Genomic DNA, 22,486 nt, shown 5'->3' with positions numbered 1-22,486 from the left:
TTCAGAACGCTTAGCTTCAAGGTCGTCCAGACTCCACAGGACAGGAAATAGGGCCGGTACGTGTGAACGTGTGACTATGCAGTGCACAGCCTGTGCGCTGTCTAGCGTCCCTGACAGGAAGGTTCGTGGAAGGAAGTTGAAATGGAAGCTGGGTGCCCTTGGCCCTGTCCACCCATCACAGGGCGTGGGGGAGGAGGAGGTCATCAGGGACAGCGCCGGGATTTCTTGCGTGCACAGCAACATGGATGGTGGGCCACTCACTGGGGACAGTTTAAGGTACTTCTAGGATGGCTAAGGTGTGATGACCGGTTGGCACCTGGGTATGTTGGGTCTCGAGCTCAGCAAAGGTTGGGATTTGGGAGATGTCTGCAGAGATTAGGAATTCAAGGCCAAGGCCACCTGGGGAGAGTGCGTAGATGGAGAAGAGGGCTTGGGCAGAGCCCTGAGAACCATAGTATTTGGGGTCCCACAAAGGAGGGGCTTCTGAAGGACACTGTGCAAGCGGGGGGGGGGGGGGTTGTCAAAGAAACGAAGTGAGAGCATCGTGTGAAGGTGGGATCACACAGCAATGTGGGCGGATCCTGGTACATTTTGCCAAGTAAAAGAAGCAAGACCAGAAGGGGTGAAAGAAGCCAAAAGAAAGGCTGCATGTTGTATGATTCCACTGACAGAACATTCTAGGAAAGGTAGTCTATGGGAAAAGGAGACACCAGTAGCTGCCAGGAGTTGGGGTGCAGAGGAGGGTTTGACTACAAAAAGGCAGCACGAGGGAATTTGGGGGATGATGGAACTCTGCTGTCTCGGGGCGTGGTGGTGGATGTCCCAAGACCCGTAGAAACGCACGCCCTGAAGAATGAATTCTGTATGTAATGTGGGTGGGTGGATAGATCATTCATATGTTCATACATCATAAGTAGGGCGTGGTCACTTTTATTAAACGTTTCAAGTATGTTGAGAAAGATGAGTGACGGGTTTCCGTAGATCCATGGAGTGACGGACAAACCTCTGCATGGGCGGCTCGCGGACTGTCAGCGGAATGGACCTGTAACGTGTGTGGTCCTTTTTTAGGAATGTGACTTCTTGCTGTGGTCCTTAGAGCTTGCAGGGGTACGGAGCCTGTCCTTGGGTAAAGGAGACTCGAGTTCTCAGATGTGCACCTGTTGCGGGCAGAATGCTCTGATGGAGAGACTGGTGTCGGTTGGGCTCCCAGCCTGTGTCCCTCTGTCCTCGCTTGTGCCAAACCTTGGTTGCGTGACCACAGGCGCCTCGTTTAGCTTTTCAGAACCTCTATTTTGTCATCAAGAAAATGGGGATGACGGTCTTCTCAGGACTGATGTGACAGATGAGAGGGCTTTGAGAAGTTTGTAATGCAGCCTTCGAAACTTGATGTGGGCGCCACTCTCTCCATGGGCTTGTCTTCCCCTTCCCCCCTCGCGTCAGTAACCCCCTCCCCAACCCTGGCTTGGTTCACTCCCCGTCATTCTTGCAAGCTTCTCGTCATCTCTCAGTCTTTTGTCTACTTGTCTAACTTGCACCAGCCCCTCAAGGGCACGTCTGGGATGCTCGTAGTAAATGCTTGTGTCCCGCACACAGTAAATGCTCAAGAAATTCATATTGGACTCTTTCAGGAGCAAGGCGTCTGCCATCTTCATAACCTACCGCTCTCTGGATAACTTTGCCTTTCTCTGAAAGTCCAATCACGCTCCAGGATGGAAAAATGCCAGGCCTGCGGATGCTCACAGATGCATCGGGATCCCGTCTGCCCATGCCCAGAAGGCCTGACATCTACCGAGGGTGCTCAGCAAATGCTTGAACAAATTAATACATTTTGAAGACTAGCAGCACTGTTGGCAAAAGTACGGAGCCTTGAAGGGGTAACATGAACTCAGGGTTCCTGAAATAGAATGGCATTATCCGTGTGAGCTTGTCCACAGAGAAGGTCAAGTGTGCCTAGGGGTCTCATTTATAAGGTGTTAGGTCGCTGGTGGTGGAGGGGAGGGTTGCAGAGGCTTTTGTCCCCAGGGGTCTTAAAGTTTTCCCTCCGATGTTCAGGAAGGCACCTGGCAGGAAAGACCTCTCCCCAGCTTCCACCCGCCCTGGACCCAGCGGAGTGTGGGTGGACTAGGAGGTTCACGCCCGAGGTGTAATGTAAGGAGAGGGGTGTGTTCAGAACCTAGAGTGATGGAGAAGCTGGCTCTGGGCACCCAAGTTCAAAGGAAAGAATCCTAAAAGGGAGGTGGGCAGTGGTTGCCGGGTCTCCGGCAGCTTTCCCTCCCTTCCTCTCACCCCGGGCTCCCCCAACCCCCGTCCGCAGGTGTCGGGGTGCTGGGATCATCCCTGGTTTCCTGAGCTCAGCTCCACCTGAAGGCATATCTTTTCCCCCACACCCACCGCTGCCGGATTTCTGCAGCTTAAAGGCTTAGGCATGGCCTCAAAAGCTGCATGCACCTGCCCTCTTGATTCCTCCGTCCTCCCTGGTGGGGATTTGAGCAGACGGGGCGGCTCGGCCCCTTGCAGACATTGCAAGCATCGCCGCACCCTTGAACGTGGCCCAGGGGCTCCTGATCCCAGCAAGGCCAGGAGAGGAGTTTTTCTCAGGAAGCCAGGATTAAGTAGCAGCAGCATCCAAACCCTGATGTGGCCGGGTCTGATCTCCACGGTCTCTTGCTCTTCCCCACTAAGCTGGTTTTGTCTTCCCTTTTGCTTTCACAAACCCAAGGCTGGTTGTCTGGAACGGGGGTGGGGGCAGACTTGTATCAAGTGTGGAGTCTGTAAGGTAACCGTTCTGAATGACACTGAGTGCCGTGCAGAGTTGTCTGGATCCCTTAACCCTTACCGCAGCCTGGTTGGTGGGCATGGCGATCACCATTTACAGGTGAGGGGACAATCCCTGAGGTGTTAAGCTACTTTGCCAAGGTCATGAGAGTAATAGGAAAGGGGCAGAGGCCTTTCCTGAAACCTGTCATCTGCTTCTAAAGACAGTGCCCTGAGCAGGTGCATAGGCTGTCTGTGGTTTAAAGTTCCTGCTGTTCGTGATCAGGGTGAGACGGACAGGTACCTGCTGTGCCTGCTCCGTGGTCTGCTGCCCAGATGCCAGTTTCTAGAAGCTTCGATTCCTGAACTGAGAAGTGGACCGGTCCCAGCTACCAGCTGCCGACTGGGGAGGGCAGGGTGGCCATCTGCCCACTCCTAACCACATAGTAGCAGTGGGTGTTCCACCACTTTGCGTGGCAGCAGATGGCCCCTCAAGAAATAGAGGGACGGACGCAGCCGGGGCCCCACAAGCTTGTGGGCAGTTGCATCAGAACTCCCATTCAGGTCTTCCAACCCCCTTTACAGTGGGATCTCCGTCTGGGTTAGAGGCAGCCCTTAATCCTAGACAAGGAGCTCAGGGTCCCGCTATGTGTCCTGGCTTATGTGGCTGGGGTCCCCAAGCTGCTCACTGCCCCCTCTGAGCCTCATCTGGAAAACAGGGACATTCATGGCTACAGGGCCTGCCTCATGAGTTCATCGTGTGTCCAGAAGACTTGGGTGGGTGCAGAGGGCAATGGGTCATTAGCAGCTGGTAGGTGTGCTGGTTACTCTTTGCTGGCAAAATTAAGGCATGGATGGCATGTCCCCCCCTCTGCAGCCCTCCAGCCTACGCAGGGGGTCGCAGAGCAAGAGGCTGTGGCTGAACCAATAGAAGCCTGTTCCTACCAAGGACAAAGCCATTTATAATCCATATCTCCCCCCTCCCGGAGCCCAGCTGATACATCCTCACGGCAGAAAGGCGCATTACTTTATTCTAATTTTCAAAGAATTCCCAGGATTGAATAAATCACCAGCTCTCTGAACACAGATTTGGAGAATCAGGAACAGTGTCGAATGTTCTGCGCAGAAACGTCCATTGATCTGCATCAAAATATCCCGGGCTGTTACGTTTCTCCTGGAAACAAGGCCCTGGCCGCAGGAATGCTGAGCCCCTTCCTTTATAATTATCATCTCTGAGCCGACAGACCTTGAAGCAGACCCCTGCCCTTGAAATGACAGCAACAGTTTTATTAAAGAATTTAGATTACAGAAGGAAAAATACCCCAGAGAAGAGAAAGAATCCATCTTTCATTAAATGCTGCTTGTTTTAAAGTGGGAACATTTTCTGGGTGTCTGGGGAGCTGATGTTTTCCATGTCTTGTGGGAGAATCTGATCTTAAAAAACAGAAGATTTTCCATATAAGGGAGAAGTCATCATTTTCAGAGCTTAGGGCCAAATTGTATTTCCAGAGAAGAGATTTTTGTCCTAGAGAGTATATTTACAAGCATTTATTGAGTACCCGCTATGAACCAGGTGTCATTCTAAGTGTTCAAGGGGTCTGTAAGGGTAATGAAAGCATTCTAATAGGATAAGAGAATATGGGTTGTTAGTAGTTTACTATTTTTTATTCAGTTGACCTTAATTTTTTTAATGTTTATTTTTGAGAGAGACAGAGACCGAGCACGAGTGGGAAAGGGAAGAGAGAGAATCCAAAACAGACTCCAGGCTCTGAGCTGGACACAGAGCATGAACTCACGGACCGCGAGGTCTTGAACTGAGCCCAAGTCGGATGCTTAACCAACTGAGCCGCACCCCCCACCCCCAGCACCCTTATTCAGTTGACTGTTAAAGCGTTTTGGGAATTTGCTGTGTGCCAGGCCTGGCTAAGGCCCTGAGAATGTAATACGGGGCAGTGTGGAGCCCTGCCTTCCCGGAGCTTCCAGTCTAGCTGGATGTGATGGAGACGTGGGGGTGTGGGAGTGTCTGACAGAAGACTTGTAGAAATGACATTCACAGTGTAGTTATCCATTGGTCATCTTGAATGGGCAGGTGGGGTGAGAAGGAATTATTCCTTAATTATCTGTGAACTTTCTGAGGCCGAAGAAGCAAACGAGTGGCCCAGATCCCTTGGGAATGTCAAGGGTGATACTCCAAAGCCAAGTGTTTGGTTTCTGATGCAGAAGGCTCTGCACATCACAGGGCCACCCACCACCATCCAAGGATGATGAGAGCTTGTAACAGGAGTGGTGGTACCCACCCCAGCAGGGGTATTCTTGGGGCCAAAGGAGGGGCTGTGACCTGGTACCCAATGATCCAAGATGGCGGTATGCCAGCGGAAGCACCTGGCGGCTGAGGGGTCCAGGGGATGAGGGGACAGGAACCAATGCTCTCAGACCTCATCCCTACCTTGCTACACCTCAGCCCGGGGTCATGCCCCAAGACTTACCTGGAGCCTCACTCCCACTGATGATTTTCCCGTGTGTGTGGCTCCACAGAGAGAGTCCACAGCATGGGGGAGGGGGGCGGGTGGGGACAGGGGTTTGTCCTGCCAGCACTGCCATCCCCAACCCAGCCGATGTCACCTGACCTCTTTGGGATCTTGGCTTCCCCATTTGGAGTGACAGATCTGTCATGGGTGGTCGGAGAGGTGGACAAGAGGGACCAGTGAGCTTTGGACAAGCTGAAAGGGCTTTGCAGGAGAACACGTGTCCCTGAACTCTGGGGGGCAGGCAGGGGACCAGAAATGACTCCAGAGTGAGGGAATAAGCCTGCTTCTCAATTCTGATCTGACTGTGGCAACGGGTGATATCCCAGAATCCTGGGACAGCAAGTTTGAAGTTTGCCACAGTAACAGCTTTATTTAATTTATTTAATTCACATACCATACAATCCATCTATTTAAAGTTACACACTTTAGTGGCTCTTAAGCATATTCATAATTATGCAAGCATCACCACAATTTTAGAACACTTTCATTAACCCAGATAGAAACCCTGCCCACCTTAACTGTTACCCCCCCAAGCCCTCATACCTCCCAGTCCTAATCAACCACAAATCTACCAAATAGATTTACCTATTCCGGCCATTTTATATTAATGGAATCTTACAACACGTGGTCTTGTGTGACTGGCTTCTTTCACGTAGCATGCCATTTTCAGGGTTCTTCCAGGTTCTTCCTGGATGGTTCTTCCATCATCTATCAGTGCTTCCTTTCTTTTTAAAGTTTTTTATTGTTTATTATTTATTTTTGAGAGAGAGAGAGACAGCACAAGTGGGGGAGGGGCAGAGAGAGAGGGAGACACAGAATGACAAGCAGGCCCCAGGCTCCGAGATGTCAGCACAGGGCCCGCCGCGGGGCTCGAACCCACAAACCGTGAGATCATGACCTGAGCCGAAGTCGGACGCTTAACCGACGGAGCCACCTCGGCGCCCCTTTGCTTCCTTCCTTTTTAGTGCCAAATACTATTCCATTGCATGGACCACGCTTTATTTATCCGTTCATTCACTGTGGCTCTTTGGGGTGTTTCCACTTCGAGGCGATCATGAATCACACTGCCACGAGCACTCGTGTGCAAGTTTTGTGTGGACGTGTTTTCCTTTGGGCAGATACTTGGGAGTCGACTCCCTGGGGCCTGTGGCAACTCTTCAGTCTAACGTTTTGAGGACCTGCCAGACTGTTTCCCCACAGCGCTGTCCCATTTTACTGTTCCACCAGCAGTTACGAGGGCTCCGGTATCCCCGCGTCCTTGCCAGCATTTGTCGTTATTTGTCTTTGCCATCCTCGTGGGCGGGAAGTGTTTCCTACGTCAGAAAACTGCGAGGGGTGTGGTAAGCTTGATCACCTCGAGTTTCTAGGATGTCTGTGGATAATTCGTGTTCAGCAACGTTTACTGGAGAGCGCAGGTCTGCCATGGCCTAAGGAGAAGCGGCCGGCTGGCCCCCTCCTGGCCGGTTCCCGGCCCAACAGACTCTGCAGTTCACGGTGGAGACTCAGACTGCAAGGGCGGCTATCCTATCGGGAGGCCCACTGAGACTAACACTCTGTCCCCTTGTCTTGCAGCGATTCATGAGTTCCCCACAGACCTGTTCTCCAATAAGGAGCGACAGCACGGAGCCGTCCTGCTGCACATCCTCGGAGTAAGTGGCCGCGTGGTGGGGGAGGGGCTGGGATGTTCCTAAACCTCCGGCAGGTGAGGCCTGTGTGCAGAGCACGGCAGAGCCCTGGCGTGCCAAAGATGTCCCACCCTTGGAAGCGCCCCGCGAGGAGAACGGATCCTGGACCCATTTTAACCCTCCCCGCCAGAAAAAAAAAGAAAAGAAGATGAAAAGAAATCTTAAAGATCTCAGGTGGCTTGCTCGGGGTTGCACAGCAAGTGACCCCGAAGTCCCGTCTTCCTGTGCCCCATCTTCTGCTTTTATAAAAAGGGAGTGACAGCCTCTTTCCCAGACGTGTGAGCACGCGTGCATGTGAGTCAAGAAGCACCCTGTAGGCAGGCGTCTTTTGGGATGAGCACTGGGTGTTGTATGGAAACTAATTTGACGATAAATTTCATATAATAAAAAATAAAATAAAATAAAATAAAAATAAAGTCACTAAACTCAAAAAAAAAAAAAGCGCCCTATACATGATTGCCGGGATTCCCCGCCCCCCCCACCCCCCATTTTCACCACCCTGCCATAAATCTATAATTGAACACTTTGGGGCACTTCTCCAGTTCCCCTCTGTATTTAGATGCGCCTTGGTAACAAGTGGTGGAGTTCAAACAACAATTCCAAGAGGAACAGCGGGTCCAAACCTAAGTCCCAGGTCAAAGTCAGCTCTTCTGTGACGGGAGTAGGCGAACTACAGCCTGTAGCCGCTGCCCGTGTTTGTAAATAAAGTTTTCTCGGGGCACAGCCATTCCTGTCATTTCTGGATTATCTGTGGCTGCTAAACCCCACCCAGTACATTGAACGACAGTCCTGGGTATTTCTGTGACAGTTATTATCTTCCCACTTGCCCCGGCTCTCCCGCGCCCTCCCCTTTCACTGAGAGGGTGTGGGTTTGGCGAATTAGTCCCGTAGTTCTGGTGCTCTGCCCCGTGAAGGTCTTGGCATTTGCTGACGCAAAGCCTTTTCTCCTGAACCTGAGAACACCTCAGGAATTTTCCAGAAACCCTGGAGAGCAGACATTCCCAAACTGTGGCTGGAGGGCCAAATCCAGCCCACCTCCTGTTTTTGTGAATCAAGTTTTATTGGAACGCAGCCATACCCACTCCGTGTCCTCTTCTGTAGCAGGGTCATTGCGATGGAGACTGTGTGGCCTGTCAGTACTAAAATATTCGCCATTTAAGAAAAACTTTGCTAAAAAAAAAAAAAAAAACTTTGCTGACCCCTTCTTTAGAGCAAGAAAAGGCTCAAGCTCTGGAGCCAGTTGTCGTCTGCGACACTCGGAAGCTTCTCAGAATTTCCTGGCCTGGGCAGTGTGGTGCCTTCTTGGCCTCCTTTTCTCTTGAGTGTTTCTGAGGGAATCAAGAGAGCTGGGGTCCCACAGATCACCCTTTGCCTGGGAGATGATGTTGGGGAGAATTTGTGGGGGGGGGGGCGGTGAATTCAAGTCCATATCCTGAGATTTTTATAGAAGAGTCTCTCTCCTTTACCCATACCCCCGGTATTTGTTTCTTTTTGCTTTCCCCCCAAAGATAATTAGATCCAGGGACAGCATACCTGGGCTCCAGGAGATAAGGCCTTGGAGGCCTTGGCCACAGCCGATCTTCCAGTTGATTTAATCACCATTAATCAGTGTGCTACTTCAGCAACTGCACAATTGTTTTTGCTGAAGCAGCCCAGCCTTTCCCATTTTTGTGAATAGAGCATCCATATCACTTTGTCTTTGAAGAAAGAAATGCTTCCCTTAGCGTTTAGCATAAAGTCCCACCTGTCCATGGACTCTCTGGTCCTTGCCTTTCCCTCCAACCTCACATCCTCTGTTTTCCATCTCTGTCTCACTGTGTTCCACCTACATCAGTGACCTTGCTGTTCCTCAGGTGCACCAAGCATACTCCTGCCCCGGGACCTTTGCACTTGCCTTTCCCCAACAGTTAGACTTTGTCTCTTTGTCCCCCGCTAAGGTAAGTTACAGGAGGCAGAGGCATTTCCTGGCAGATTCACCATGTATCCCTGATGCCTGGAATAGTGCCTGGCCCATAGGATAGGCTCGGGGAAACCATGTTGGATGGGCAGGGCAGGGAGGGGTTCTGTATATAAAACCGTGTGAAAACTGTCAGTCTGTTCTCACTATGCCATTAAACAGATGAAGAAATGGAGACCTGGGGATGTGACTTATCCAAAGTCACATGGCAACTGAGTCCCAGAATCAGCATTAGAATCTGGACTTTTTGTTCCTTGAACCCCCCCAGTGTGAGTGGCTTGTGTCTTTGAACCTCTGCCAACATTAGGTAGCATCCCAGGTACCCCTGGCTCTCAAATTGCCACTCGTTTTGGCAGGGGGTGGCCAGCTGGTAAGAAGAAAATGGTGCCTTCAGCAGAAATGAAGGGGGAAAATTGGGATAATTATTATTTTAAACTCTTAAAATGGTGATTCTAAATGCTCTCCTTGGCCCTAAGGGTGAGATCTTGTATTTCGAGACCATACTCTAGTGCCAGGGAGATAGCTGGTGCTTTAAGAGCAGAGGAAAGAGCCCAAGGCCGTGTGGCCTGAGCTTTTGGCCCCTTTGCCGCCCAGCATATTATTTCCCCTCCTTGGGCTCAGTTTCCCCATCTGCTCGTGAGAGGATTGAGGGAGCCAGCCTCTGTGGTGCTAGAATCTTCCTCTGTGTGTGCCTCCGCCTTGGCAGGCTGGCTCTGGGCGTGACGGATGCCCAGCCGTGCCTCCTTGGCGGTAGGCGCCTTCGCTGACGATCCCCCATTTCCTTCTCAGGCTCTGTACATGTTCTACGCCTTGGCCATAGTGTGTGACGACTTCTTCGTTCCGTCTCTAGAGAAGATCTGCGAGGTACGCAGGAGGGACTTGGGATCCCTCAGCAAAGCCGGGGTGGGGGTGGAGGGCTGGGGCGGCCAAGGACACGGGACGCGTCAGGGCCAGACTGAGTGGGGAGCACTCTGGTGGTGAAGATGGTCAGGCCAAACGCTTAGTGTGGCCCCAGCAGAGCCTGGCTTTGGAACCCCCAGAGGAGAGTCGGGGGGGGGGGGGGGGCGTCTTCTCCCAGATTTGGCAGAAGGAGAGGCATGCGGTCATCACCCAGAGCCTCTGGCTGCATGGCGAGCTGTTGGCCGTGAAGCCAAGCCTGTCTGGTTAGGGAGCATTTCTCATACCAAGCTGCGGGTGGCAGGCACCAGGTAGGGACCTGTGTCTTTGGGGAAGATGCAGAGGCAGAGCAAGGAAGGCCCTTTGTTCCAAGTTCACAGGCTGACGTTTTTCCCTTTAAGTATTTGTGAAGGTTTCGTTTTCTTGTCTCTTGCCTCTTGCCTCACACGTGAAAACTCCAGTGCTGGGGCGCCTGGCTGGCTCAGTCAGGAAAGCACGTGACTCTTGATCTCGGGGCTGTGGGTTCAAGCCCCATGTTGGGTGTAGCTATTGCTTCAAAATAAAATCTTACAAAGAAATTTGTTTTTAAGTCTCCCGTGTCTCTCGGCTCTGCCTTACTCTTGGCTTCCAGCCAGGGAAGGAAAATTACCTCTGTTTGCAGCACCTACTGTGTGCAGGTGACTCTGGGCTTTGGCTCACTTCGTCCGTGTGAGATCTCCCAGCTACTTGAGGCCGCCTTGTTGTTGTGACATTGGCAGCCGGGGGACACAGCTTGTTAGGACAGGTGCTTCCCTGCTGCTCGGCACAGAACAGGGACTTTTTGACTTGGGCCTCCTGAAGAGGGAGTGGCCTGGCAGGGGTGTGCAAAGGCCTCCCCTCCCCCCGCCCCCCCTTGCTCACCACTCCACTTCTCACCCAGCTCAGAACAAGCCACAGGTCAGGAAGCGAATTGAGCCAGAGAAGGAGCATAAGGAGAGAATCCGGAAATGGTCGCCGGGGGTGTCGGGGTGGGAGGCCTCGCCTCAGGGCCCCTGGAGCAGTGTGCTGGGGGTAAGCCACCTGCTGCTTCTTCGGAGGAGGCCCTCGGGGAAGCCAGTCAGCTGGGCCTTGCAGAGTGTGCACTCTGGGCACTCACTAATGCAAGAGCTTGGGGACCCCAGCAATGGGGGGGGGGTCCCTTGCCATTCTGGGGGTGGTAGAAGCCTGTGGAAGATGGGTGACCAATGGCACAGGACCATGTGCCGTGGAGGTGCCCCTCAAGGTTGCCTGTCTCTGTAAGGACACAGAGGTGGATGAGCGGGATGGCCTTGGTCCTATAGGCAAAAACCAACGGAAGGGGCTAGTGAGAGCCATCAAAGGACTGAAGAGCCAAAGGAGGGAGGGAATGTCTCTTTCGGGGAGAAGCCTAGGAGGGCTTCATGGAGGAAGTGGTATTTGGTCCAGACTTCTGAAGTGGGAAGGATTTCTCCAAGCAGAGAGGGCAGGGAAGGGTGTTCCAGGAGACAAAGGCAGAACAGTTTGTATTCTGCTAGAAGATACTGGAGATGCTCTGATGGCAGAACATCTTCTGTGGAACCTTCCTGTCTGACAAGGTTAGGGTGGCCGGGTTTCCACCCTGGTAGGTCAGTATTGTGCCATGCACCAGCTTCTGTCAAGCCCAGAGCTCTGACCCCTCTGAGGGACCCCTTCTATAGAAGGTCAGCAAGGGCAGCAGGGAGGTTGTGCCAGACTCTGTGTTCCTCAGGGACTCCAGAGCCCCAGGCTGACCAGGGTGCTTTGGAAGGTGGATGCCAGAGGAGACCCAGCCCTGCGCAGAGGCCTTCTGAGTACCGCAGGGTGGGCACCTTCAAGGTGGTGTTCAGGCAGGGGCGCCCCGACGGCTCAGTCAGTTAAGTGTCTGGCTCTTGATTCAGGCTCAGGCCACGATCTCACAGTTTGTAAATTCGAGCCCTGCATCGGGCCCCGTGCTAACAGTATGGAGCCTGCTTGGGATTCTGTCTCTCCCTCTCTACCCCTCCCCTGCTTGCTCTGTCTCGCCCAGATAAGTAAAAATAAACTTTTAAAAAAAAAAAAGGTGCTGTTCAGGGAGACCCAGGATCTCGGTGGTTTCTCCTGGCATCGAAAGTCCCCGGCACCACATTCCCAATCAGAGGATGGGCTTCTGTGGCCGGACCACGGCCTTGCCAAGCAAAGTGAGTCTCAACAGAGCTCCAGCCCCGCCTCATTCTCCCTTATCCCTGGGAGTAGGGTACCTGGGTGTTTGTCTCAGCGGCCAGCCGGGCATCGGGCCTGCCACGGCGAAGGCCTTCTGGAATGCAAGAGCCAAGCTGTGTGTCTGGGGCCTCCGGGTTCCGCGGCCCCGATGTGTCGCAGTCCGCATGGTACCCAAGGTCTGTGTGGGCATCGGAGGTGGCTCCCCATTGAGCACCGCTGTGTACCAGCCTCTCTCTTAGGCACTGGCAATCCGTGGGTGAAATAGACCGACCGCGCCCTCATCGGCCAGTGGGGCAGGGAAGCTCACAGACCTCACACCCTCGCTGTGTGATTTGTGTTTCATTAATGGGAGGACCGGACCCTCCCACCTGTCCTGGGTGTTGTACCTGGAAAGGCTTCATCAAGGAGACCTCGTTCAGGGGCTTTGGGGAATGAGCGGAAACTGACAGAAGAAGGGGACGGGGGCCTCTGGGTTGAGCGGCCAGCAGAGTAGCAGGAGACGTGTGTGCTCAGGGTGCAGCGTGCTCGACTCTGGCAACAGCACCGCTTTCCCACGCTTTCTGCGGCTGCCAGAGTGTCCGGGGACTGTGTCTGCTCTCCCCGCCTCACAGCCTGAATGTCCGCGGTCACTTCTGTTTCAGAAACTCCATCTGAGTGAAGATGTGGCCGGAGCCACCTTCATGGCCGCGGGAAGCTCGACGCCTGAGCTGTTTGCCTCTGTTATTGGTAAGAAATCCCACCAGCTGGGGACGTGGGATCTAGAGAGAGCCCCAGTCTGGGACCGTGACCAGTGAGGGCATTCGTCAGCTCCGAGCCTCTGTTTTCTCTTCTGTAAAATGGGAGAGCCAGGGAGACAGAAAGTAAACTCGTGGTTCCCCGGGGCATGTGGTGGAGCAAAGGGCTGATGGGTACAAGGTTTCTTTTGGGGGGTGACGAAGGTGTTCTAAAATCAGATTGTGTGCTGGCTGCACCATTCTGGAACTCTACCCAAACGCTGGGTCTTACGCTTTGAATGGGTGGGTTTTATGGCATGTGAATTATTTCTCAATAAAGCTGTTAAAAAGGAAAAAAGGCGGTGGGGGGGGGGAGTGGAGGAGTGGAGTAGGTGGTCCTCTCTGGTTTGGCCGTTGTCAGCATCATGGGCGTCCTAGAACCAGTCCCTCAGTCCATGGGGTTGGGGACAAGGGCCTCGCAGCAGCCTGGGTCTGAGGAAGTGTAGGCACAGGAGGATTTCTGCCTTTCCCTTCCAGGCGTGTTCATCACCCACGGAGACGTTGGGGTTGGGACCATTGTGGGCTCTGCGGTGTTTAACATCCTGTGTATCATTGGAGTCTGTGGATTATTTGCGGGGCAGGTCGGTGTTTTTCTCCCTCTATAGAGTGACATAAGGGACAGCAGTGGGGGGACCCGAGGCCTCACCTTAGTTGTGCCCTCAACTGCCCGAGGCTGCAGGCAAGTTGGCTTCCCCCTCCGAGCCCAGGTCCTCATGTGTACAAGTGGCCTCTGACGTTCCTTGCACATCCAGCCTCAGTGCATCTGAGAGCAGGGACGGGGTCTGCTCCCTTGGCCAGCCCAAGGGTGAGCATTCATTCAACATCAGGACGTCTTTGAGAGGCGCCTCCTGTAACCCTGACCCTGGGCTAGATTCTGGAAATATCTGAAGCCTGCTTTTGGCCTCCTTGGCCAGGAGCGTGACGTTGACCTGCGGTTGGTACCACATCAGCATCTCCCTGGTCCTCAGGGCCACGTGGGCGTTAGACTCAACCCCAGAGAGTTGGGCTCATGATTAGGCCCTGCCTGGCCAATGGAGGTAGAGATGGGCAGCTAGTTACTACCAGGAGGTTCCAGAATCACAGGGGAAGCAAGTGCCGCTGGCCTCTGCCTTGACCCTGGGCTTCCGCTGTGAAGCCTGAGATGTCTGTTACCTTGGAGGGACAGAGGGCAGCTTTGCCGTCACTTATAAACATTCCATGCTTTCTGTTCTGTTCCCCACGTATAGTGAAAAACACAGGGTGGCCTTGAGCAGCCAGGAAAGATGGGTTTCGGGTGGCACGGTTAGGAGTTGCTCCCTGGGCATGTCCCTGCACCTGTGGGGGTCTGGGGGTGGTGAGAAAACCACCCTCACACCACCGCCCCCATCTCTCCAGCCACTAGTCGCTGACGGCCCTTTGCTTGGCAGGTGGTCCGTCTGACATGGTGGGCCGTGTGCCGAGACTCCGTGTACTACACCCTCTCTGTCATCGTGCTCATTGCCGTGAGTTTCCTTCCTGCCCCTGTGCAGGCACATGACCCCTGCCCATCTCTGTCCCTGGCACTATAACCAGGGGACCCAGGGCACCCCAACCGTGGGCTGTGCTGACCGCTCACTGTAGTCAAAGTGACCAGTCCCCTCCCCGCTGTGCCTCCCTTGCCTGAAAGCCTCCTACCTGACACCTTGGTGATGGAGCACATCCCGGGCCCACCTTGGATTCGAAAAGGCCTTGGAAAAGTCAGAGCGTGGTCACACGGTCCACGCAGTTAAGTTCAAGTCCTTCGCTCATCAGGCCCTCGGATCCTCACGCAGCGCCGGGTTTCCTGAGAATCAGAGTTTCTGGGTTCACAGCTCACTGCAGAGCAGGAAGGAGAGAAGCAGGCTGGGGGCAGGCAGAGTGGGAAGCCGGGGCACCAGGGAGAAAAGCCGGAAGAGCTGGAACAGTGATTTCTAGAGTCTGGTAGCGTGGAAAGCGAGGGGCGATATCCCCGCAGTCCCCCGAGGGCCAGGGTGCCTTCATGGCACAGGACACCGGCTACTGCTGAGGAGTGCACCATCCAACAAGGGAGCCGTTTCAATCCAAGTGGTGGCATGGGGGCAGGTGCACGTGGTGTGCCCAGATTGACTGGAATGTGCTCCCCCCAGACACAGTTCTCAACCTTACACCACCTAGAGCCACCTGGAAAGGACAGTCACATCCCTCGTACTGTCTGTGGCTGGGTACCCAATCTCCCTCCAGGTCAATAGCTTGAAATAGCAAGTATTGATCACTCTTGTTGTCTGTGGATCAGAGTCTGGGAGTGGCTTACCGAGCCCTCTGGTTCAGGGTCTCACGGGTGTTGGCCCTGGTACGAGGCTCCCCTGGGGGAGGATCCACTTTCGGGGTCACTCACGTGGCTGTGGATAGCCCTCCGATCCCGCTTGGCCGGCTGTTCCGCAGCACAGCTCACAACAGGGTAACTGGCTTCCTTCAGAGGGAGGGTGAGAAGGTACCAGGGCGGAAGCCCGTTCTGCCCATAACCTAATCTTGGAGGTGACAGCTCCTCACTTTCGCCATATTCTCTTTGTGAGGAGCCAGTCCCTAGGTCCAGGCCACATATCCAGGGGTGGCGTGAATGTCAGGCAGGGGGTTACTGGGACCCCAGCCTCCTACACCCCCCAAAATGAAAGTTACAGATAAAAATCATTGACCTGTACATACACAGTTGTAGAAAAGAATCAACGTGATGTTCGAAGTATAAAAGACGAAAACATCCTTCAGTGTGTAAATGTCTGGGCACAAAGACACTACAGCACTGAATGGTGGAATCCGTTGTCCCATAAAGGAAAAATCTCTGAGCCCAGAAACCACCAGCACAGACTGAGGCCGTGCTGGGCTGGAGCCTTAAACCCCGCGAGTATTCCTGACATTGATGACGTGATTTTCCAAAATTAGGAATGACTCCTGATGAAATCGTGGGCGGAGCCCAAGTACAGTCATCCCTCCATTTACATGATAGCTACCTCACTAGAAAATTAAATATTTATTAAATACATAATTTAAAAAAGTATAGGTACTTTGATTTATAAAATAGAGTTCAGTTCTGGGCACAGATTTGTTTGGTTTTGTTTTCCCTGTTTGCCTGAATGTTTAGCAAGACCTTTTATTTTTTATTTATTTATTTATTTATTTAAAAAAATTTTTTTTAATGTTTATTTATTTTTGAGACAGAGACAGAGCATGAATGGGGGAGGGGCAGAGAGAGAGGGAGACACAGAATCGGAAGCAGGCTCCAGGTTCTGAGCTGTCAGCCCAGAGCCCGATGCGGGGCTCGAACTCGCGGACCACGAGATCGTGACCTGAGCTGAAGTCGGCCGCTTAACCGACTGAGCCACCCAGGCGCCCCGGCAAGACCTTTTAAATAGGACGTGTGCCAAATGTGGAAAACCCCTTCTGAGAGAAATATCTCACAGGTTCTAGACTGGTCAGCATCCTGGGCTAAATGCCAGGAGCCTTTCATGGGGTTGTAAAAAACTAAAAATATCCCCCACAAGTGTTCTCATGTTCTGGTGGGGGAGGGCACTGGGCACTCCTCTGTTGAGTGCCCTTGCCTCTGAGCCTTGGGTTTGGGGAGCCTCACAGCGATGCCTGGCCAGGAATGACTCTCTCAGAAGTGGCCCCTACAGCAGCCTCTGTGTGTGACACCTGCCATGACAGCCAGAAGAGGGTCACAACGGGCCCAAGTCCAGACAGCAGCCCCCTGGCTTCTTCTGGCATCCGGTGTGGGGACCCTATGTCTCCAAGATCAGTTGGTGGGCACAGCCCCTCCACCTGCCTGTCCACACTGGGCCTGGCCAAGGTGGTCACAGGATCCCTCCCCTGGACCACAGAGGTGTCATTCATCTGGGTCTGTGCCAGAGATGCTTGGTGGAGTTGTTGGGCAATGTCAGTGGCCTCTTCAGAAATCATCATGACCGCACCGTCACCCCTGGCCTCCCTTCAAATAGCACAAGTGGGTCCTTTGCCCTCAGAATTTCCAAAGGGGTCACTTTTCTATTTTAAGAAAACGATATCCCTTCCCTCCCATACACACGAGTCCCATTGGATAGGTAGGTACATAGGTTTGTAGGTAGACAGGCAGGTGTCCTTTTAGTTTTTAAGAGTGTTGATTCCAGCAAGGCTGTGCCCTTAGTGATGGCAGGTTGGCCCCAACAGCTACTCGGACCGTCATGAAGCACAGGCCGTTTCTCTTGGGAGGCTGAGCTGAGCCGCATAGTCTGGCATCTTGTGGTCTAGGTTTCGACTAAGGTCTAAGGTCACCTCCTCCCGTTGAGAAACCCAGAAACGGGGAGAGGAGCCCAGCTTTGTGTAGAAATAACAAGGCAATGATATGTGAGCTCGGAGTGTGTAGGGACCTGTGTGTGTTCTTTTGGAATAAATAAGTCCCCCACCCTTTGTTTCTTTTGCCTTCCAGTTCATATATGATGAAGAAATCGTGTGGTAAGTTTTAAGTTTGTTTCTTGTTCCTTTTTTGTTAGTATTCTTCCTCATTGGGTTCATTGAATCTTTTTTGAAATCATTTTTACAAACATGAGCTTTTGAACTTGCAAAAAGGGCATCGTTGGAAGCAATCACACCTTTATTCTTCCAAAGTGACAAAGAATCCCTCAGTGTTCCTGCACTGCCAAATAACAAAATATATTTAAAGCTAAAGTAACGAAAACGGTGTGGTGTTTTACACCGGGATAAGCGTAGGCCAATATGGAATACGGAACCAAGAACCCAGTAATGGGCCCATTTCTTGGCTGGGGAAATATGACAGCTGTCACGACAGACAGTGAGTTAGGGAGAGGGTCTCAGACGCTGCTGGCAAAACTGGGAACCCTATACAGAACAGAATCACATCGGATCCCTCCCTCACACCTTATACAGGAATAGATTCCAGATGAATTAAGGATCTCACTGTAAAAAGGAAAATTAAACAAAATAGAATAAAATATAGGGACTCACCATTATGACCTTGAGATAGGAAATGACTCCTTAATTAAGAAAGTTTAAAGAAAAGATTGGTGTACTCGCCTTATAGGGCATGAGTGTATCATACGTTCATAAGCCATAGACATGTTCTCTTTATGACAGTGATTCAGAGTCCACATCCTCTGTGTTTATTTGTGGGGCTGTACTCAGGAGGCCTGGCTGAGGACAGTCAGCTGGCTGACGTGAGCATCCATGTGCTCTGGGCCCACAGAAGCCTGCTTTTGGCCCCCACCCAGCCCCTAACCCACTATATGAGCCAGGAAGCCACGCCTCATCTGGGCTCTCCTTTTCCTCGATGGGGTCGAGGGTGGTGGCAGCGGGGTCATCTACAAATCTCTCTGTGGCTCTGCTGGTCTGTGGGCTCTGTCAGTAGAGGAAGAGCTCCCAAACCAATCGTACCTTATATCTAGCACATAGTAGGTCTTCAGCATGCAGCTGTCAGATGACCAAACAGATTAAGGCGTGTGGCTCCTCAGAGGCTTGTGGTCTGAGCTACAGATCCCCGCCACGCGTGGGGTTGAGCGCTGCCTCAGCTAGACGGCAGTGGTGTATATACCCGAAGACCCCCGCCCCGCCCCTGTGTTCAGCCCAGGAGGCTCCTGTACCGGCCCCTCTCTTCGGGCAGTTCTTAGGGCCCCTTCTGTACCGACAGCCTTTCTGGTCCCTGGTCGGAATCTCTGGTGAGCATAGGGTCTCTTAAGCATCAAGTCAGCATGACTATGGTCACTCTCCTCTGTGAGTCCTGCGATGTGGTGGCCCTGGTCCCTCCTTTTTCTCCGTAGCTGATGGGACTCTGCCTGAGCCCTGCAGGCCCCCTATAGTTGAGAAGAGCCCACCGTCAGCCTTCTGTGTCCCCAAGAGGGCTTCAGATTGTAGGACAGGCTGGGGAAGACTCCCCTGGATGCCGGAGTTCTGGGCCGGGCTCCGGGGCCAGGCAGGATCATAGGACTTCCGGCCCTGCCCCCTCCCCGCCCCCTCTGCCAGTCACCCCCAGGCGTCAGTGCTGCGGGCCTCCCCAGCCCTAACCAGTCTCCTTTCTCTCTTTGAGGTGGGAAGGCCTGGTGCTCATCATCTTGTACGTGTTTTACATTCTGATCATGAAGTAAGTACCTTCTGTCTCCTTCTCCGGGGCAGTCTGACACCTTACTCCGTTTCCTGCTCTGGCCTTTTGTTAGAGCCCAGACAAAACTAACTGATAGACCTCCCAGTGACTTCCAGCTGGCCCCGCTTCTCTGGAGGATGCCCCTCTGGGGTGAGGTGTTCAGATACTGTTTTGGGGTGCTGTGCAAATCCGGGCAGGGGGAGTCGCGGCTGGTGGGTTGCAGATGAGGCTGGTTGCAAACAGGTAGCAAGCAAGCCCTCTTCCTGCTCCGTGCTGATTTCTCTGTGCCCGAGTGGCCGCTCTTTTCCGCTGTCACTGTAAATCTCCTGATAGTTTCACACCGCTCTTTTTTGAAGAGCCGGGCGGCCTCACTTCTGCTCCAGGCTTTATCCAGTGCCATCTGTCAGGGCTGCTGCCTTGCACAACTTCTGGGGACACCACTCACAGCAACGAAAATGCAGACACTGGGTCCCAGGTCGTCCGATGCTTTTGTGGCCCTTTGAAGCTGCCTGGGTCAGAGTGCTCTCAGAACTGCCCGTGAGGAATATTATTCAGCCATAAAAAAGGGAGGAAATGGTGTCACATGTGACAACGTGGATGAGCCTTAAAAACATGCTGAGAGGAGCCAGTCACAGGAGGACAAATACCGGATGATTCCACTTCTGCGAGATACCCTAGGAGAGTCCCAATTCAGAGAGAGAGTAAATTCGAGATTACCAGGGGTGTGGGGGAGGGAGTGATTACTAATTGATTAACGGGCACAGAATTGTTGGAGATGCTGAAACCATTTTTGGAAGTAAATAATGGTGATGTGATGGTTACCCAACATTGTGAGTGTAACGAATGGCAGTGAATTGTATGCTTAAAAATAGAAAAAGTTAAAGTAGCAAATTTGATGTTGCATATATTTTGCCACATTAAAAAAAAAAAAAAAAAAAAAAGGAAAAACTACCCAGGAGCTGAATCATCATCTTCAGGTTTTACCTTCTTGTTCACACCTCCAGAAATAATTAAAAACAACACTGAGCTTTACGACATTATGAATCTCCACGTTTATATCAAACATTTATAATGTGTTGTGAAAACGGGTGATAAACTGCCAAGTGAAGGAGGCTTGTCCTCAGGTGAACTCCTCTCTGAGCGCCTTCCAGTGAGGCGGGGAAGCCTGGGGTCTCAGACGGAGACAGTGTTTTCTCTGGGCCCGGCTGTGAGTGATTCAGGGATGGCCCGCCGGGCAGCCTATAGGAGTGGGACTCGAGGCTGTTCGGAGGACAGCCTGGTGACACCTCCTTGGAGCCTGTCGTTCAGGCTAACCCGAACTTCTCTTATGAGGACAAGCTTTGGACGTCAGTATGGTGTCAGTCATATCTTGGAACTGAAGATTCCCTACGCCCCCAGGAGGCCACTGACAGCTCCGTGGAGCAAGCCCTCCGACTACGCGTTATTCTAGGGGTCCTGTCGGGACTGTCAGCTCAGATGAAAGCCTTGGGCTCCCCCTTGCCCCCGGACACTCCCGGGGCCGGGTGTGACTGTGTGTGCACAGGGGAGGCGGGCGGCGGGCCCCCCCCACCCACTCCTGCCAGGTGTCTCCCGCGGCTCTGACCTCCTGCCTTCACTTCCAGGTACAATGTGAAAATGCAGGCCTTTTTCACCATCAAACAAAAGACCATTGCAAATGGCAACACGGTCAGCAGTGAGCTGGAGGATGGTAATGATTACTGTGATAGTAGCTCTGATGACCCCTCCCTGCCATTGCTGGGGCAAGGTAAGGCTGAGCAGACAGGAGTGGCCAAAAGTGTCACCAAAGCCTCTCTCCCATGCTCTTCCCTGCGCGCGCACACACACACACACACACACACACCCCTTCCCTCTAAATTGTCACTCTCTTACTTTGGGTCCCAGGGCCCTCAATGAGGTGTGGCTCAGATTTACATTTGCACAGAAGGGAGAAGGACAGACAAAGTCAAACTCTCACACCCTGGGGACTTTTGGAGCCTGAAGGAGGCTCCAGGCCTGCTGGGCTTTTTTGAAATGCGGTGAATTACCTCCCGATCCCTGGGAAAGGTGGTGGCAAGAGGCTGATGACTTGGGGTGACAGAGCAGACTCAGGCCTCCCTGTGATTTCCCACACGCCAGGCCCAGTTCAGGGGGAGGACTCTGCTCTGGAGGGACCTCTGGCTCGTCGCCCAGAGCAACAGCGAGGCTATGGAGGGCAGCCTTGGAGCAGAGCGGGAATGCCTAGTGGGCCCTACAGAGCCCTGCCTGGGAGCCCTGCCCCGGGGCGCAGCAGCCTTGCCTCCTCAGCTGCTCTTTGGCCCCGCTGTCTGGGGTTCTGGGCCTCGGGAGCCAGCCCCTGTGGTCCCTGCCGAGCTCCCCTGGTCCTCTAGGCCCACCTGGCTCCCACTTCGGAAGCCACATCTTCATCTACCGGTTACTAAGGGATCCGTCTGTGGGGCTACCTGCCAGCAAGACTGGAGCATCTCCATTCTGTGAGCCCAGCGAGCGTTAGGGCCTGAATGGACTCTGGTAATGAGGACGTGGGAAAACAGATTGGGCTGGCATCTCCAGTCCTTCTTAACCAGCATGCCAGGTGGACTGGCCACCTGAGGGTCTCTCTCCCGTGCCCCCGGACAAGTCACGTCCTCTTTCAGGCCACTTTAACTCCTGCGTGGTGTCTGTGACGGGCCAGGTAGCCCCGGGGACCTGTTTGCTCGTGTCTGGGACGTGTGGGGGCTGAAGTCTGTACTCGTTGGCCCCCTTGCTAGTCCTTACTCCCGGGTGGATCTGGGTAGTGCCCCTTCCCCTGGACTTCAGGCAAGTTTGTTCTGTCCCGTCTCAGGGGACCCCCTGGGGAAGACACCTGTTGCAGGTGCTTGAGGGAGGAATGAATCTCTCCATACGGGAGAAGGGTTTCTAAAGAAAGCCCCTGGGGAGAAGGTACCAGTGTCCAGCCTGGAGCCCGGGGCTGTGTCTGTGTTTCCTGTTGCGTAAATGTGGAGCAGCCTACCGGAGGGGGGATCCCGTTTCCAGGACAACCTTCTCAGAGGGGAGGGACGGATGTGGCTGCTGGTTTGCATTTTAGCTCTGCAGATACAGTGGCTCTGAGGTCCCTGTTACAGATCCCCCCCCCCCCGCCACACACACACACACACACACACACACACACACACACACACACACACACACACGGCGTCTCAGGACAGAGGCTGATTTCTGCCGGGTCCTGCACACAGAGATTTAGTGCTCCTGGGCCCTCTGCACCTTCATGGCAAAGAAGAGAGATTCCAGGTGGTGGGTCATTCAGGACCGCGGAAGAAGCCCAGTTCTTCAGGTGCCAGTCCCCAGAGCTACCTTCCACCTGTGTGGGGGAGGGAGGACACCTCTCCCCAGTGTCCTATGGGAAACCTATGTCACATGCAATATAGCGGGTGCCTCAGCCACTTCCCTGTTCAGGGCAGTGGGGACTGCTGTGAGGCCGCGGCCCTCCTGGGGCCTTTTCTGGACCTCTGTCATGGCTCTGTCTCCGTTCCTTTTGTACCCAGGGCAGTAGGACCTTCCCCACAAGTTTATTATTTCCCCCC

At 53.3% G+C, this 22,486-nt stretch overlaps 1 protein-coding gene across 1 annotated transcript in view; it reads left to right on the top strand.

The window, feature by feature from the left end:
• Positions 1-22,486, top strand: part of SLC24A4 (solute carrier family 24 member 4) — a 170,702-nt gene that overhangs the window by 104,232 nt on the left and 43,984 nt on the right. Inside the window, exons 3-10 of the mRNA XM_049612279.1 lie at positions 6,855-6,931; positions 9,714-9,788; positions 12,677-12,761; positions 13,286-13,389; positions 14,215-14,289; positions 17,241-17,266; positions 18,852-18,905; positions 20,528-20,670. Of these exons, the coding sequence (XP_049468236.1) occupies positions 6,855-6,931; positions 9,714-9,788; positions 12,677-12,761; positions 13,286-13,389; positions 14,215-14,289; positions 17,241-17,266; positions 18,852-18,905; positions 20,528-20,670 (639 nt within the window). The remainder of the gene's footprint in view (positions 1-6,854; positions 6,932-9,713; positions 9,789-12,676; positions 12,762-13,285; positions 13,390-14,214; positions 14,290-17,240; positions 17,267-18,851; positions 18,906-20,527; positions 20,671-22,486) is intronic.

This window comes from Panthera uncia, assembly GCF_023721935.1.
Source record: "Panthera uncia isolate 11264 chromosome B3 unlocalized genomic scaffold, Puncia_PCG_1.0 HiC_scaffold_1, whole genome shotgun sequence".
NCBI lineage: Eukaryota > Metazoa > Chordata > Mammalia > Carnivora > Felidae > Panthera > Panthera uncia.
Note: the sequence above shows the minus strand (reverse complement) of the source record. Positions and strands in the feature narration are given on the sequence as shown.